The sequence below is a fragment of the Oryctolagus cuniculus genome, chromosome 2, assembly GCF_051225735.1.
Source record: "Oryctolagus cuniculus isolate XC-2025 breed Fujian yellow rabbit chromosome 2, ASM5122573v1, whole genome shotgun sequence".
Lineage (NCBI taxonomy): Eukaryota > Metazoa > Chordata > Mammalia > Lagomorpha > Leporidae > Oryctolagus > Oryctolagus cuniculus.
The window spans coordinates 120,048,357-120,066,407 of record NC_142868.1 but is presented as its reverse complement, the minus strand read 5'-3'; the positions used below and the strand labels follow the sequence as shown (position 1 = coordinate 120,066,407).

The window sequence follows — 18,051 nt, the reverse complement described above, 5'->3', positions numbered from 1 at the left end:
CACACAGAGAGAGAGAGAGAGAGAGAGAGAGATCTTCCATGTGCTGCTCTTTCCCCAGATGACCCTTACACCTGGGGCTGGACCAGAGACTTCCTCAACCCCGGAGGACTGTGTGTCAGTGTGGGGAGGGCCTCCTCTGCATCCCAGCCTCTTTCCTCTCCTCCTCCGTCCCTCCTCATCCCTCCACTCAGTCCTACCTTTCATTTCTCTGCAACGCCAATTTCTCCCGTCCATAGGGACACAGATCAACCAATTGAAGCCTCCTCCTCCACTCTCGTGCTTTGATAGCTGACCTTGCGCTGTCACATACCTACACTGACAGGAGGTCATCAAGATACTTACCCAACAGATTCTCTCTCAGAGGCACTGTGTGCTCGCTCAGCTTACAGTCAGCTGTTCTCTGTGTGCTGTATGTAGAATGGACCCCACGTGAGAACACAGTGCCATTGGGAGGATATCAGAGCCCAGCCACTCACTCAAAAGGGAAAAGATACTGACTTCACCTTCCAAGGTGTGACCAGGTGTTCTCTATAGAAAAGGACTTTCTGCTACAGATCCCCACCTAACCATGAATACATTACACCATCAGGTCTTTCTGTTCAGTTAAAGTGCTGGCAATGTCCCTCAGTGACTTTAAGAGGTGAGGTCTCCTGGTACAAACATGGGCACTGCAGGTAAACTTGGGCAGCCCTGGCTTGAGCTGGGACAGTGGAGACACAGCCCCTGCCTGAGTTCTGAGCTGCCCTGGGCCCTTCAGCTGGGCACAGCCCTGCCCTGCCCATGCTCATTTGCATGTCTCAGAGCACTGCCCACCTCTCTGGGCATTTAGGCCCAGGCTGCTCCCGCCCCATGCAGCAGGCAGTGCCAGGCAGGACCCAGCATGGACACGAGGGCCCCCACTCAGCTGCTGGGGCTCCTGCTGCTCTGGCTCCCAGGTAAGGAAGGCCAGCAGCAGGAACGGGCTCGGGCAGTGTGGCCAGGGCTGCCCGTCTCTGCAGGAGCGTCCTCTTAGAACGTGAGGATGAGTGTGGTCTCTGTGTTTCTGTTTCCCTCCTCAGGTGCCACATTTGCCCAAGCCACGATGACCCAGACTCCACCCTCCGTGTCTGCAGCTGTGGAAGGCACAGTCACCATCAATTGCCAGGCCAGTCAGAGCATTGGTAGCGACTTAGCCTGGTATCAGCAGAAACCAGGGCAGCCTCCCAAGCTCCTGATCTACGATGCATCCAAACTGGCATCTGGGGTCCCATCGCGGTTCAAAGGCAGTGGATCTGGGACACAGTTCACTCTCACCATCAGCGACGTGCAGTGTGACGATGCTGCCACTTACTACTGTCTAGGCGGTTATTACAGTAGTAGTGCTACTTACCACAGTGTTTCAAGCCCTAACAAATTACCCAGGAAAGCAGAAGTGTGAGGCTGGGCTGCCCCAGCTGCCCCTCCTGGGCCCCATCTGCTGAGAGTGATTCTCAGAGCAGCCAGGCTTGAAGGTCCTGCAGGGTCGGGTGGAAGGGGCCAGGGTGACTCCTCTGAGGCTCCCTCCTTTCTCCTCCTTGGCAATTGTAGCACTGACATGACCATGTCCCTACTGTTTTAAGGAGAGCAATTATTCTCTCTGAATATTTGAAGCTAGAACATCATTTGAGATTCATAGTGTAAAGAGAAAACATTATAGATATTACAAGGAAAAATATTTTAAATACTGGTGATTAGAAAATTTTATAAAGGATGCAATTTCATTTGTACAGTTTTTTATATACAGTTTTTGAAAATAATTTATTTGCTTATTGAAAGTCTGTGTTTTACACACAGACACACACAGTTTCAGGGAGAGAGTCCTCTTCCATCTGCTGGGTCACTCCTCCAATGGCTGCACTGCTGAGGCTGTGCCTGGCAAGAGCTGGGACATGGAACTTCTTTCAGGTCTGGGTGCCTGGGCTGAAACACTTGTTCCATCTGATGGTGCTTTCCCAGGCCATTAGCAGGCGGCTTGTTTGGAAGAGGAGCAGCCAGGACTCCCACCGGTGCCCATGTGGGATGCTGGCCCTGCACATGGTGGCTTTACCCACTGCACAAGGCTGGAACAACCTATCCACAGTTGTGAGCGCATAATGCCACTTCTCATCATGTCCTCCATCCTTCCTCACTCCCACCCTCCTCTCTTTTACTTTTAAGCTTTACTTGGACATGCATTTAATTTATTCCCACCAGCTTAACCTTCCAGGAAACAAAAAATTCCACAAGGAGCGAGCAGAAAAACTACTGTTCCTCAAGAGTCTGGACAAGGCTGTGTCCTTATCCTGCCAGTCTCTGTCACTACCAGACCTGAGGTGGCACTGGCGCCCCCTGGGGGTCCATGAGAGAATCGCGTCAGCTTTCAATCCCTGGTAGGGCATTTTTTCATTCAATGCAAAATCAGATCGACAATTCTCATCGAAATGAAACAATAGTGGCTTCATTGTACACAATGGTACATGATGGCAGTATCACAATCTTTTGTAGACGTAGAATAAAGATATCCTAGATCTTTTTTTAGTGATCAGGGCAAATAAGAAACATGTTTTACCCCTGCTCCCATGTGCTTCAAGTGAGATCCTCCCTGGACACTGCCATTGCTGGGGACATGTGGGCAGTGGGTGTCCAGGTCCACCTAGTGCATCCTCCTTTCTTGGGCAGAGGCAGAGGGAGAGGCAGAGGGAACAAATCGGGCAGTTCCACACTGTGTTTCCTGAAAAAATACACTAATTGTAGTCTCAGTAATGCTCAGATGGCCAAATAGTCCTTCCATCTCCAATTGCTGTAGCATGAAACCAGCCAACACACAGGTCAGTGGAAGAATCAAACCCCAGGCTGGCGCCGCGGCTCAAAGGCTAATCCTCCACCTAGCGGCGCCAGCACACCGGGTTCTAGTCCCGGTTGGGGCGCCGGATTCTGTCCCGGTTGCCCCTCTTCCAGGCCAGCTCTCTGCTGTGGCCCGTGAAGACAGTGGAGGATGGCCCAAGTGCTTGGGCCCTGCACCCCATGGGAGACCAGGAGAAGCACCTGGCTCCTGCCTTCGGATCAGCGCGGTGCACCGGGCGCAGTGTGCCAGCTGTGGCGGCCATTGGAGGGTGAATCAACGGCAAAGGAATACCTTTCTCTGTCTCTCTCTCTCACTATTCACTAAGTCAAAAAAAAAAAAAAATCAAAGCCCAGACACTGGATGTAAAAGTAATAGAGCCCACAGCGCTGTGGTGCAGTGGGTTAAAGCCCTGTCCTGAGCGCCGGCATTCCGTATGGCGGGGACTCAAGTCTCAGCTGCTCCTCTTTTGATCCAGCTCTCTGCTATGGCCTGGGATAGCCTTAGAAGATGGCCAAAGTCTCTGGGCCCCTGTACCCATGTGAGAGACCTGGACAAAGCTCCTGGCTTTTGGCTTCGGATCGGTGCAGCTCTGGCTGTTACGGACATCTGAGGAGTGAACCAGCGGATGGAAGACCTGTCTCTCTGTCTCTACTTCTCTCTGTAACTCTGTCTTTCAAATAAATTAGATAAATTTTTAAAAAATAGATTCCAGTTTTAGCAGGGTTTTGTACTGTGGTGCATACTTATTTCTAATAAATAGAATTTAGATAATTTTCATAAATGTTAATATTTTCCAGTTTTCAAAGTATTTATTTATTTACTTGTAAGACTGAGCATTAAAGAGAGGCAAAGCCGGGACAGGGAGGGTTCTGTTATCTGGTCTCTCGACAAATGGCTGTTAACAGTTACTTGGCCAAATAGAAGCCCAGCGCCAGAACTGCCCCTGGCCTCCCCTTGTGGGGCAGGAATCCAAGAACTTGGGCCATTGTCTGCTGGCTCCCAGTGTGTGCATTAGCAGGAAATGGGGTGAGAAGTGGAGCAGTGGGATTCAACCCAGTCTCTGATGTAGGCTGCTGGCATTGCAAGTGGCAGCTTCATGCACTGTGCCATGATGCCAGCCATCCCTCCTCTCTGGATTTCTTTCTTTTTTATTTTATTTGAAAGTCAATTTACAGTGAGAGGCAGAGGGAGAGGTAGTGAACCATCCTCGGGTTTACTCTCCAGATGGCTGCAATCGCTGGACTGTGCCGATCCAAAGACAGGAGCCAGGAGCTTCTTTTGGGTCTCCCACATGGGTCCAGGGGCCCAAGGACTTGGGCCATCTTCTACCGCTATCCCAGGCAATAGAGGAGCGCTTGATCGGAAGAGGAGCTGACGGAATAGAACCAGTGCCCATCTGGGATGCCGGTGCTTCAGGCCAGTGCTTTAACGCTCTGAGCCACAGGACTGGCCCCTCTCTGGATTTCTTAAGAAAAGCGTGCACATTTCTGGAAAGGGTAGAAGAGAAGTTATTTTTCTTGAGGTTCCTCAGAAGTATGGAGATTCCTTGAAACTCCCACTTCTATTTTCCTCCTGTATCCTTGACTCAGAACTCTGGCTGCAGATGGGAGAGCACACCTATGTGATCTCTCCTCTAAGCACCTTCGTCTCCTTCTGAGTCCTGGTCTCTGGCAGGATGTTTGTTCTGAGGATGTTTATTCTGATCAGTTTCAGAGGTGAGTGTGGGGCAGAAGTCTCATCTCTCAGAGACCATCTCCCTGGTGCGGCGGTCTGCTGTAAGGGGACAATGTGAGGGCATCAGAGGACAAGCAGGTAAACACAATGAAATCAGCCTTAAAGTGTTACTAAATATTTCCTAGGAAAAGGGACTTTCTCTTCCAGAATCCCAATGAAATCAAAAATAGATTATGCTATATTGTCTCCAGTTCATTTAAAGTTTTTAAAAGTATCCCTCAGTGATTTTGGGAGGTGATGTCTCATGGTAGAAGCATGTGCACTGCAGGTAAACTTGTGCAGCCCTGGCCTGAGCTGGGGCAGCTGGAGACTGAGTTCTGAGCTGCCCTGGGCCCTTGAGCTGGGCACAGCCCTGCCCCGCCCATGCTCATTTGCATGTCCCCAGAGCACCGCCCACCTCTCTGGGCATTTAGGAGCAGGCTGCTCCTGCCCCATGCAGGAGGCAGTGCCAGGCAGGACCCAGCATGGACACGAGGGCCCCCACTCAGCTGCTGGGGCTCCTGCTGCTCTGGCTCCCAGGTAAGGAAGGCCAGCAGCAGGAACGGCCTCAGGCAGTGTGGCCAGGGCTGCCTGTCTCTGCAGGAGCGTCCTCTTAGAACGTGAGGATGAGTGTGGTCTCTGTGTTTCTCTTTCCCTTCTCAGGTGCCACATTTGCCCAAGTGCTGACCCAGACTCCATCCTCCGTGTCTGCAGCTGTGGGAGGCACAGTCACCATCAACTGCCAGGCCAGTCAGAGTCTTTATAATAACAAAAATTTAGCCTGGTATCAGCAGAAACCAGGGCAGCCTCCCAAGCTCCTGATCTATTATGCATCCACTCTGGCATCTGGGGTCTCATCGCGGTTCAAAGGCAGTGGATCTGGGACACAGTTCACTCTCACCATCAGCGGCGTGCAGTGTGACGATGCTGCCACTTACTACTGTCAAGGCGAATTTAGTTGTAGTAGTGCTGATTGTACCACAGTGATACAAGCCCTAACAAAAACCCTCCAGGAAAGCAGAAGTGTGAGGCTGGGCTGCCCCAGCTGCTCCTCCTGGGCCCCATCTGCTGAGAGTGATTCTCAGAGCAGCCAGGCTTGAAGGTCCTGCAGGGTCGGGTGGCAGGGGCCAGGCTGACTCCTCTGAGGCTCCCTCCTTTCCTCCTCCTTGGAAGCAGCTGCACACACATACACACACTGAGAGCGAGAGAGTTCTCTCCCATTTGCTGGTTCACTCCTCCAATGGCTGCACCTGCTGAGGCTGTGCCTGGCAAGAGCTGGGACATGGAACTTCTTTCAGGTTTCCCGGATGAAACATTAGTTCCATCCACTGGTGCTTTCCCAGGCCATTAGCAGGCGGCTTGTTTGAAGTGGAACAGTCAGGACTCCATCCGTGCCCATATGGGATGCTGGCACTACATGCGGTGGCTTTACCCACTGTACAAGGCTGGGCCATCCTATCCACAGTTGTGCGAGTGTAATGCCTCTTCCCACCATGTCCTCCCTCCTTTCTCAAACCATTCCCACACTTTTTTTTTATTTGTCTTTTAAATTTTACAATGACATACTTTCCATTTACTCTATCATCACTGCTTAACCCTCCACTAGACAAAGAATTCAACACGGAGTAGCAGAAAAAGCACTGTTCCTGAAGTATATAGTCATAAAAAGTGAGCATCAGTGAGAGGTGAACACAGGCTCTAGAGGGAGAGGGAGAAAGAGAGCGAGAAAGAGAAAGACAGAGAGAGAGGAAGAGAGAGAGGGGGAGGGACGTTCTTGCAAGTTCTGGGCTGTGCAGGCCCTGCAGCCCCTGTACTGGTGTAGCTGTAGCAGAAAAACTGGGCTGAGCTGTGAGGAGAGCGTGGACCTCTACCCACATTGGTCCTCTCTCTGCTGAGACCCCCAGAGACACATTCTCTGTAGGAAACTTGTGCAACCTGGGTCTGATGTGGACACCTGGGGAGATTGTAACTGTGTGCAGGTGCGGAGAGACTGGAGTGAATTCTCCTATCTGACTCCATCCCAGTAACAGGGAGGGTTACCCAAAGTCCCATGGTGAGCAGGTGTGGGTGCTGGGATTTGAGCTCAGGTCTCTATAGCTTGGAATCTATTCCCTCCACATGGCCGTGTTAATCCCATAGCCGAGGCCAGAATTTAAAATAATACAGGTACCAGCCCAGGATGGGGTAGAACACACAGCTCCTCACTGTCTCTGCCTCACTCCATGGGGACACAAATCTGCACCCAGTCCCTCCTGCAGCTGTGCCCCTGACTGCCATTCTCTCAGAGCCTCCTCAACCCCAGGGGACTGCATGTCAGTGAGGGGCAGGGCCTCCTCTGCATCCCAGACTCTTTCCTCTCCTCCTCCGTCCCTTCTCATGCCCCCACTCAGTCCTACCTCTCATATCCCTGCAAAGCCAATTTCTGCCCTCCATGCAGACACAGATCAACCTATCAAAGCCTCCTCCTCCACTATATTTCTTTGATAGCTGACCCTGCGGCTGTCACATACCTACACTGACAGGAGGTCATCAGATACTTACCCAACAGATTCTCTCTCAGAGGCACTGTGTGCTCGCTCAGCTTACAGTCAGCTGTTCTCTGTGTGCTGTAGAATGGACCCCACGTGAGAACACAGTGCCATTGGGAGGATGTCAGAGCCCAGCCACTCACTAAAAAGGGAAAAGACACTGACTGCACCTCCCAAGGTGTGACCAGGTGTTCTCTAGAGAAAAGGACTTTCTGCTACAGATCCCCACCTAACCATGAATACATTAAACCATCAGGTTGTTCAGTTCACTTAAATTTTGGCAAAGGTACCTCAGTGACTTTGGGAGGTGAAGTCTCCCGGTAGAAGCATGGGCACTGTAGGTAAACTTGTGCAGTCCTGGTCTGAGCTGGGGCAGCTGGAGACACAGTCCCTGGGCTGAGTTCTGAGCTGCTTGGGCCCTTCAGCTGGGCACAGCCCTGCCCCGCCCCTGCTCATTTGCATGTCCCCAGAGCACCGCCCACCTCTCTGGGCATTTAGGAGCAGGCTGCTCCCGCCCCATGCAGGAGGCAGTGCCGGGCAGGACCCAGCATGGACACGAGGGCCGCCACTCAGCTGCTGGGGCTCCTGCTGCTCTGGCTCCCAGGTAAGGAAGGCCAGCAGCAGGAACGGCCTTGGGCAGTGTGGCCAGGGCTGCCTGTCTCTGCCGGAGTGTCCTCTTAGAACGTGAGGATGAGTGTGGTCTCTGTGTTTCTGTTTCCCTCCTCAGGTGCCACATTTGCCATTGATATGACCCAGACTCCATCCTCCGTGTCTGCAGCTGTGGGAGATACAGTCACCATCAATTGCCAGGCCAGTGAGAACATTTACAGCTTTTTGGCCTGGTATCAGCAGAAACCAGGGCACTCTCCTAAGCTCCTGATCTATTTTGCATCCAAACTGGCATCTGGGGTCTCATCGCGGTTCAAAGGCAGTGGATCTGGGACACAGTTCACTCTCACCATCAGCGGCGTGCAGTGTGACGATGCTGCCACTTACTACTGTCAGCAGACTTATAGTTACAGTAATGCTGATACCACAGTGTTACAAGCCCTAACAAAAACCCCTCAGGAAAGCAGAAGTGTGAGGCTGGGCTACCCCAGCTGCTCCTCCTGGCCCCCATCTGCTGAGAGTGATTCTCATAGCAGCCAGGCTTGAGGTCCCTGCCGGGTTGGGTGGAAGGGGCCAGGGTGAGTCCTCTGAGGCTTCCCTCTTCTTCCTCCTGGCGGCACCAGCACAGTCATGACCATGACCCTACTGTTTAGAAAGGCAATTATTCTTTCTGAGTATTGGAGCTACAGCATTATTTGTGATTCATATAGGAAAAGAGAGACATTATAGCTATTATAAGAAAAAATATGTTAAATACCAGTGATTATAAAATTTTATGAAGGAAAGTAATTTCATATCTACAGTTATTTAAAATATTTATTTCCTTATTGAAAGTCCGTGTTTTATACACAGACACACACACACAGTTTCAGAGACAGAGTTCTCTTCCATCAGCTGGTCTCTCCTGCAATGGCTGCAGTGGCTGAAAATGTGCCAGCCAAGACCTGGAGATGGAGCTTCTCTCAGGTCTCCCACATGGGTGCCAGGGCTCCAACACTGGAGCCATCTACAGGAGCTTTCCCAGGCCAAGCAGGGAGCTGGATTGGCAGTGGAGCAGCCAGGACTCCCACAGCTGCCCTGTGGGATGCTGGTGCTGCCTTTGGTGGCCTACCTACTACACGAGGCCGGCCCATCATATATCCACAGTTATGAGAGCTAATGCCACTTCCCACCATGTCCTCCCTCCTTCCACACTCACCCACCCCTCTTCTGTTTCCCTTCCCTCTGTCACTACATTGGACTACCAGTGCAGTGTCTCCCTCTGCGGGTCACAGGTGTGATCATGTTGCTTTCAATCCCTGAGTCAGAAGGTCTTCATTTAATCCAAATCAAACAATTATGTAGCTTCATTGTCCATACACTATGGTACATAGCTAACAGTATCACAATGTTTTGTGGATGTAGAGTAAATGGGAAAAGGTGCAGAGCCCTCTGTCTCATAGATCTCTCACTTTAGTGGTCAGGGAGATAATAAACACTCATGTCATGTTGTGCATGTGCTCCCACTCTGCTCCATGGCAGAGACATCCCGGGAGCAAGGCCATTGTTCCGAGCAAGGGGCCAGTGGGTGTCCAGGTCCTCTTAGAGCATCGTCCTGTCTCAGCCTAGCCAGGCCAGGGGCAGAGGCAGAGAGAATGAATTGGTCAGTTCAACACTTGTGTTCCTGAAGAAACAGACTAAGGTGTAGTCTCAGTAATGGGCAGATAGCCAAATTGTCCTTTGATTGAGGACAAAGGTTTTAAAATTTCTCTTGTTCCTGTAGCATGAAACCAGGCAACACACAAGTCCATGGCAAGAGTCAGTGCCCTGACACTGGAGTTAACAAAAAATGTAGCCCGGCGATGGCAACTAAACGAGCACCTAAAATGATACCCATTGAAATGAAATGGACACTATGAGAAACAATGACATGAGCAGCCCTTGTCTAGACTGTTGAGGAACAACTTACTATTTTGTTCCTTTAGTATTTTTGTTGTTGTTGTTGTTGCTGGTTTGCTCTACACAAGACCACTGGTTGAACTCTGCAATCAATGCACAACCATTCTTAAGCATTTAAAAATTAACAGAAAATTGATCTCTGTGACACATAGGAGTGGGAATAAGAGAGCAGGAGATATATAGGACGGCACATACTCACTCAGACCTACCTCCAATGGTGGAACTAGAAATGTGCCAGGGGATTTCAACTCAACCTTACCAAGGAGGCAGGTACCAATGCCAGCACACTTGGTAAAGTGATAAATATAAATACACAACTGATCAAAAAGATAGGGTAAGTGTCGAAGAGATTACACAAATAAGACCAGTGTAAGCAAATAATGAAAGATAGAATCAAAAGGGAGAGAATGATCCTGCGGGGGAAGCAGGACACACAGCAGACTCATAGAATGGCAAATGCCCAAAACAGCACTCCTGCCTCAGAATCAGCCCTTGGGATATTAGGATCTGACTAAAGGTCCAGGAGAGTCTCGCAGGCATGGAAAGCCATGACACGGTGGCAAAAAACAATCTAAATGAAGGATCCTGGTGAACAACACCGCAACAGAAGGATCAGGCCATCAAGGAGAGAGGCGCCTTTCTCTGAAGGGAGGAAGGAACCTCCACTCTGATATGGCCTTGACTAAACAAGTTCAGAGTTGGTGAACTCAAGGGGCTTCCATAGCCTAGACAGCTCATAGCAAGAGTCTCGGGTGATTGCTGACATCATAAATAAGAGTGACAATTGTTAAATCAACAACGGGAGTCACTGGGTTCATGCTCCCCACGCAGGATCTCTGTCCTTAATATGTTGAACTATGAAACTCAAAAACAACACTACTAGTCGAACAATACCCTATACCTGGTTCAGTTGTGCGAGTACAACCTGTTGAAATCCCTGCTTAGTATATACTAAGTTGATCTTCAGTATATGAAGGTAATTGAAAATGACACGTGATGAAGGGCGGGATGGGAGAGGGAGTGGGTGAGGGGAGGGCCACGGGAGGGAGGGAGGTCGGGGGGGAAGCCACAACAATACAAAAGATGCATTTTATATTCTACTTAAAACTATTGGTTGAACTCTGTAATTAATACACAATTACTCTTAGGTGTTTAATTAATGCTATAACTAGTACTCAAATAGTATTTTACACTTTGTGTTTCTGTGTGGGAGCAAAATGTGGAAATCTTTACTTAACATACGCCAAATTGATCTTCTGTATATAAAGATAATTGAAAATTAATCGTGATGTGAAGGGGAAGGGGAGAGGGAGTGGGAGAGGGGAGCGTTGTGGGTGGGAGGGAAGTTACGGGGGGGAGGAAGCTATTGTAATCCATAAGCTGTACTTTGGAAATTTATGCTCAATAAATTAAAAAAAATAAATAAATGAAAAAGTAAAAAAAAATGGAGCCCTGATATTTTCGGTAAACTGGTGCATCCACAAATGGTTAACAGTGAGGACTTAGCAAGCAGAAGCCCAGAGCCAGAACTGGCCCTGGGTCTCCCCTGTGGGGCAGGAATCAAAGAACTTGGGCCATTTTCTGGTGCCTTCCAGGGTGTGCATTAGCAGGAAACAGGATCGGAAGGGGAGCAGAGGGGATTCAAACCAGTCTCTGATGTAGGCTGCTGGCATTGCAAGTAGAAGCTTTACCTACTGTGCCATGATGCTGGTCTTCCCTCTGCTCCAGGTTTTGTCTAGAAAATTCTGAACAGTTCTGGACAGAGGAGAGAGGAAGTTGTTTTCCTGATGTTCCTCAGACCTCTGGTGACTCCTCAAAACTCACACTTACCTCTTCCTCTTTATCCTGTGCATGGGATTCCGTTCCCGGTTTCTCCAGTGTCAGGATGGCTACATTTCCTGCTCTGTGGCCCCTCCCCCCATCACTCCACAGCCTGCTGCCCTGTCACAGCCCCTGGACCCTGGCCCTCCTCCCGACTTCAGGACCATTGGGATTGTATAGCTCCCCCAGGTCCTTCCACATCATCTCCCCATCACAGTCCTTAATCAGTCAACCTGCCCAGCTCCTTAGATGACAGTCCTAGTGAGCAGGCAGTAGGCTGTGGATGACTTTTGTGTTGGAGAAGTTTTATGTCCCATCTTACACTCTTACCATCTCTGCTATGTCTCCCTGAGACAGAATTAGACCTGATAGGGTGAGGCCGGTGCTGTGCCCTAGCCCGGTAAAGCCATCACCTGCAGTGGAGGTATCCCATGTGGGTGCCAGTTCATGTCTACAATGGAAGAAGAAGAGCTGGGACACGAATCGGTGCCCATATGGGATGCCGGCACTGCAGGTGGAGGATTAACCTAGTGTGCACAGTGCTGGCCCCTCACTGCACCCTTACAAATCAGCTACAATGTGTAAACCTAGATGACTTGTCATAGAAGCCAAGAGGTTTGAGCAGATAATTTAGAAATTTAATGAAACCTCCGGGACTACTTCAGAGAGTATACGGAAAAGAATTAGGAGATCAGATTGTTTTACTGCAAGAAATTTTGACACCATATATACTTTTTTCTTTTTGTTTATTATTTGTTTTACTTGAAAATCAGAGTTACACACACAAAGAGAAGGAGAGACAGAGAGAGAGAGAGAGAGAGAGAGAGAGAGAGAGAGAGGTCTTGCATCTGCTGGTTTACTCCCCAGTAGGAGACAACAGCTGGATTGCACTGATCCGAAGCCAGGAGCCAGGAGCTTCTTTCAGATCTCCTATAGGGGTACAGAGGCCCAAAGACTTGGGCCGTCTTCTACTGCTTTCCCAGGCCATAGCAGACAGCTGGATGGGAAGTGGAGCAGCCATGTTGAACTGGTGCCCATTTTGGATGCCGGCACTGCAGTTGGCGGCTTTCCCGCTACACCACAGTATTGGGCTCCTCTAGGTTATCTTATCAGCACAATTATATCATAATTTAAGAGCATACCTATTGACCAAAACCTCTCCCAGCACATTTTAGGAACTGATATAGAGAAAATGCATCTGCAAACATATTGTATGGAGTTCTCACGACATATACCCTGTTGGATTTGTGTTTTGTAGGGTGTTTGTTTTCTAGTTGTGTATTGCATATGACCTCTTTTTAATATGACTGTGAAACCCACCTTTAAAACATAAGTCTCAGACAAAAAAAATAGTATAAGGACTTCCTTGAAAACTCCTGAGATGTTGAATGTGGAGACAGCTCCAGACTCTGACTGGGGTCACCACTCCTTGAGCTCTTCTCTAGGTGACAGCTCCAGAGAAGCAGCCTGCGGGTGTTCCTAACGCGTCGTGCACTGACCTCTAAGTCTAGAGTAAGCCCCAGTGAAACATGGAAATGCATATAGAACTGTTAGCTCTTCCATGGTTTTATCATACCAAGATACATGAATTTAACTTACTTTAACGTAAGCAAAGTATCCATTTTTTGTCCATTTTTAAAATATGTATTCATTTGAAAGGTAAAAGTTACAGAGAGGCAGAGGCAGAGAGAGGTCGTCCATCTGCTGGTTCACTCCCTAGATGGCTACAACTTGGGTAACTACCCCATGCAAAGCCAAGAGCCAGAGATTCTTCCTGGACTCCCATATGGGTGTAGGGGCCCAAGGACTTGGGTCATCTTCCACTGCTTTCCCAGGCCATAGCAGAGAGCTGGATCAGACGTGGAGTAGCCAGGTCTCGATCTGGCACCCAGATGTGATGCTGGATCTGAGGGTGGTGTCTTCATTAGCTACCCACAACGTCGGCCACACACTGAAATATTGTCAATGTACTCTATAAACACTAGGTCAGCCCTCCACTCTATGAGGAATCCAACACAGAGTAGCAGAAAACCACTGTCCCTCAAGAGTCTAGACAAGGCTGTGAGTCTGAATCCTCCCAAGCCCTCTGTCACTACCAGACCTGAGGTGCGCTGGCTCCCCCTGAGGGTCACATGTGGAATCGTGTGAGCTTGCAAAATCAAATAGAACATTCTCATGGATTTGCACTAATAGGAGCTTCATTGTTGGTATATAAAGGCATGCAAGGAATAGTATCACAATCTCTTAGGCATGGAAAAATCGGAACGAATTGAACAGAGCCCTTTATGTCATACATCTTTCATTTTAGTGGGCCGGGCAGATGAGAAACAAACCAATGATGTTCAAACTGTGCTCTGTGATGCACCTCCCATGGAGCAGGGCCAGTGCTCAGGACAATGAGGATGTGGGTGTGCAGGTGCACGTGTGCCTCCGTCTGTCTCCACCTAGACAGGGGCAGAGGCAGAGGCAGAGGAGAGGGAATGTATCGGGCAACTCCACATTGTGTTACCTGAAAAATAAGCTCATTGTACTCTCGATGATGGTCAGATGGACAAATTGTCCCTGACAAAAGCTTTTAAATATTCTCCTATCCCATCAGCATGAAGTCAGCCAACACACAGGTCAGAGGAAATATCAGTGCCCTGACGGATGGAGATAAAAAAAATGGAGCCCAGTTTTAGCAGGGGTGTCTTTACTGTGGATAATACTTGCTTCTAGTATTTCTTATCCCGTAAATTCAATGTTTTGGAAATGTCCCTGAGTGACTTTTGGAGGTGACATCTCCTGGTAAAAGTGTACACACTACAGGTAAATTTGTGCAGCCCTGGTCTGAGCTGGGGCAGCTGGAGACACAGCCCCTGGGCTGAGTTCTGAGCTGCCCTGGGCCCTTGAGCTGGGCACAGCCCTGCCCCACCCCTGCTCATTTGCATGTCCCCAGAGCACCGCCCACCTCTCTGGGCATTTAGGAGCAGGCTGCTCCCACCCCATGCAGGAGGCAGTACCAGGCAGGACCCAGCATGGACACGAGGGCCCCCACTCAGCTGCTGGGGCTCCTGCTGCTCTGGCTCCCAGGTAAGGAAGGCCAGCAGCAGGAACGGCCTCGGGCAGTGTGGCCAGGGCTGCCCGTCTCTGCAGGAGCGTCCTCTTAGAACGTGAGGATGAGTGTGGTCTCTGTGTTTCTCTTTCCCTTCTCAGATGCCAGATGTGCGCTTGTGATGACCCAGACTCCATCCCCTGTGTCTGCAGCTGTGGGAGGCACAGTCACCATCAGTTGCCAGTCCAGTGAGAGCGTTTATAGTAACAACCGCTTATCCTGGTTTCAGCAGAAACCAGGGCAGCCTCCCAAGCTCCTGATCTATACTGCATCCAGTCTGGCATCTGGGGTCCCATCGCGGTTCAAAGGCAGTGGATCTGGGACACAGTTCACTCTCACCATCAGTGGCGTGGAGTGTGACGATGCTGCCACTTACTACTGTGCAGGCTATAAAAGTTATAGTAATGATGATACCACAGTGATACAAGCCCTAACAAAAACCCCCCAGGAAAGCAGAAGTGTGAGGCTGGGCTGCCCCAGCTGCTCCTCCTGGGCCCCATCTGCTGAGAGTGGTTCTCAGAGCAACCAGGCTTGAAGGTCCTGCAGGGTCGGGTGGAAGGGGCCAGGGTGACTCTCTGAGGCTCCCTCCTTTCCTCTCCTTTGCTGCATCAGCACTGACATGACCATGTCCCTACTCTTTTAAAGGAAAGTAATTATTCTTTCTGAGTATTTGAAGCTAAAGCATCATTTGAGATTCATAGATCAAAAGAGAAAAGTTTAATGATATTACAAGGAAAAATATTTTAATATTGGTGATTAGAAAATTTTATAAAAGATGCCAATTTCATATGTACAGTTTTTTAAAAAATTATTTGCTTATTGACCATCTGTGTTTTAAACAGACACTCACAGCACAAACGCACATACACACAGTTTCAGGGAGAGAGTTCTCTTCTTTCTGCTGGGTCACTCCTCAATGGCTGCACTGGCTGATGCAGTTACAGCAAGAGCTGGGTGATGGAACTTCTTTTGGGTCTCCCACATGATTTCCAGGGCTGAAGCACTTGTTCCATCTGCTGGTGCTTTCCCAGGCCATTAGCAGGGAGCTCGTTGGAAGTGGAGCAGCCGGGACTCCCACCGGTGCCCACGTAGGATGCTGGCGCTGCATGCTGTGGCCTTACCCACTGCACAAGTCTGGCCCATCCTATCCACGATGTGAGAGCATAATGCCACTTCTCACAACATCCTCCCTCCTTCCTCACTCCCACCCTCCTCTCTTTTCCTTTTAAGTTTTACTTGGACATACGTTCAATTTATTACCACCAGCTTAACTTTCCAGTAAACAAAGAATTCCACAAGAAGTGAGCAGAAAACCACTTCCTCCAGAGTCTACACAAGGCTGTCTCAATCCTCCCAACCCTCTGTCACTAACACAGCTGAGGTGCACTGGGGCCCACGGAGGGTCCATGATGGAATCGCATCAGCTTTCAATCCTGATAGGGCAAATTTTCATTCAGTGCAAAATCAGACAGACAGTTCTCATCGAAATGAAACAATAGTGGCTTCATTGTACACAATGGTATACCACTCAGTATTACAATCTTTTGTAGACTTAGAATAAAGATCTCATAGATTTTTTTTTAGTGATCAGGGCAAATAAGAAACATATGTTTTACACCTGCTCCCATGAATTCAAGTGAGATCCTCCCTGGACACTGCCATTGCTGGGGCACGTGGGCAGTGGGTGTCCAGGTCCACCTAGTGCATCCTCCTTTCTTGGGCAGAGGCAGAGGGAACAAATCGGGCAGTTCAACACTGTGTTTCCTGAAAAGATACACTAATTGTAGTCTCAGTAACGGTCTGACGGCCAAATATTCCTTCGATTGAGGAAAAACTTGTTAAATTTCTCAAATTGCTGTAGCATGAAACCAGCCAACATACAGGTCTGTGGAAGAATCCAAGCCCAGACACTGGATGCAAAAATATTAGAGCCCAAGTTGCTGTGGAACAGCCGGTTAAGCCCTGGCTGAAGCTCCCGCATCCCATATGGGTGCTGGTTCCAGTCCCAGTTGCTCCTCTTTCAATCCAACTCTCTGGTATGGCCTGGGGAAGCAGTAGGACAGGGTCCAAGTCATTATTCCCATGTGTGCACATGGGAGACCCGGCAGAAGCTCCTGGCTGCTGGCTTCAGATGGGCGCAGCTCCGGCCATTATAAAAATCTGGGGAGTGAACAAGTGGATGGAAGACCTCTGTCTCTGTTTCTACCTCTCTCTGTAACTCTGTCTTTCAAATAGATTAAATAAATTTTTTAAAAAATAGAGCCCAGTTTTAGCAGGGTGTCTTGTATTGTGGTGTATACTTATTGCTAATAAATATTATTCTCACAAGAGTTAATATTTTCCATTTTTCAAAATATTTACTTATTTACTTGTAAGACAGATTGGAGAGAGGCAAAGACAGAGAGAGAGAGAGAGAGAGAGAGAGAGAGAGAGAAGAGGGTTTCTGAAGCTGGGTCTCTCCACAAATGGCTGTAACAGTGAGTTCCTGGCCAAGCAGACCCCAGAGCCAGAACTGCCCCTGGTCTCCCCTGGGGGGCAGGAATCCAAGAACTTGGGCCATTGTCTGCTGGCTCCCAGGGTGAGCATTAGCAGGAAATGGGATCAGAAGTGAGCAGTGGGGATTCAAACCAGTCTCTGGTATAGGCTGCTGGCATTGCAAATGGTAGCTTAATCCACTGTTCCACGATGTCAGCTTTCCATCCTCTCTGGATTTCTATTCTTTTTTTTTAATTTATTTGAAAGACAGAGTTACAGTGAAAGTAGTGAAGAGAGAGAGGTCTTCCATCCTCTGGTTCACACCCCAGATGGATGCAGTGGACAGAGCTGCACGGAATAGAAGCTAGAAGCCAGGAGTTTCTTTTGGTTCTCCTATGCTGGTGCAGGGGCCCAAGGAATTGGGCCATCTTCTACTGCTTTCCCAGTCCATAGCAGAGAGCTGGATGGGAAGTGGAGAGCTGGGTCTGGAATGTAAACCCATATGAAATGCCAGTGCTTCAGGCCAGGGCGTTAACCAGCTATAAACATCTGCAGCCCCCTCTCTAGCTTTCTTAAGAAAAGTGTGAAAATTTCAGGGCAGGGGAGAGAGGGAAGTTATTTTTCTTGATGTTCTCAGACCTACGGTGACTGCTTGAAACTCACTTCTGTATTCCTCCTGCATCCTTGACTCAGAACTCTGGCTGCAGATGGGAGAGCACAACGTGTGATCTCTCATCTAAGCACCTGCGTTCTCCTTCTGAGTCCTGGTCTCTGGCAGCCGCTTGTTCTGAGGATGTTTATTCTGAGTCAGTACAGAGGTAAGTGTGGACAGAAGTCTCGTCTCTCTGAGACCATCTCCCTGGTGCAGCGGTCTGCAGTGAGGGGACAATGTGAGGACATCAGAGGACAAACAGGTAAAGACATGGACCTTAGCTTTAAGGTGTAACTAAGTATTCCATAGAAAATGGATTTTTTCCTACAGAATCCCAACATAACCATGAATACATTACACCATCTTGTGCTCCAACTCA

The 18,051-nt window shown here is 49.2% G+C and overlaps 1 gene segment (V, D, J or C); it reads left to right on the top strand.

Annotated features, from left to right (window-relative positions):
• The first annotated feature begins 7,609 nt into the window (after nucleotides 1–7,609).
• Nucleotides 7,610–10,615, top strand: LOC149128019 (Ig kappa chain V region K-25-like). The segment is given in 2 exon segments: nucleotides 7,610–7,687; nucleotides 7,811–10,615. Coding segments are annotated over 2 exon segments (483 nt in total).
• The last annotated feature ends 7,436 nt before the right edge of the window (nucleotides 10,616–18,051 follow it).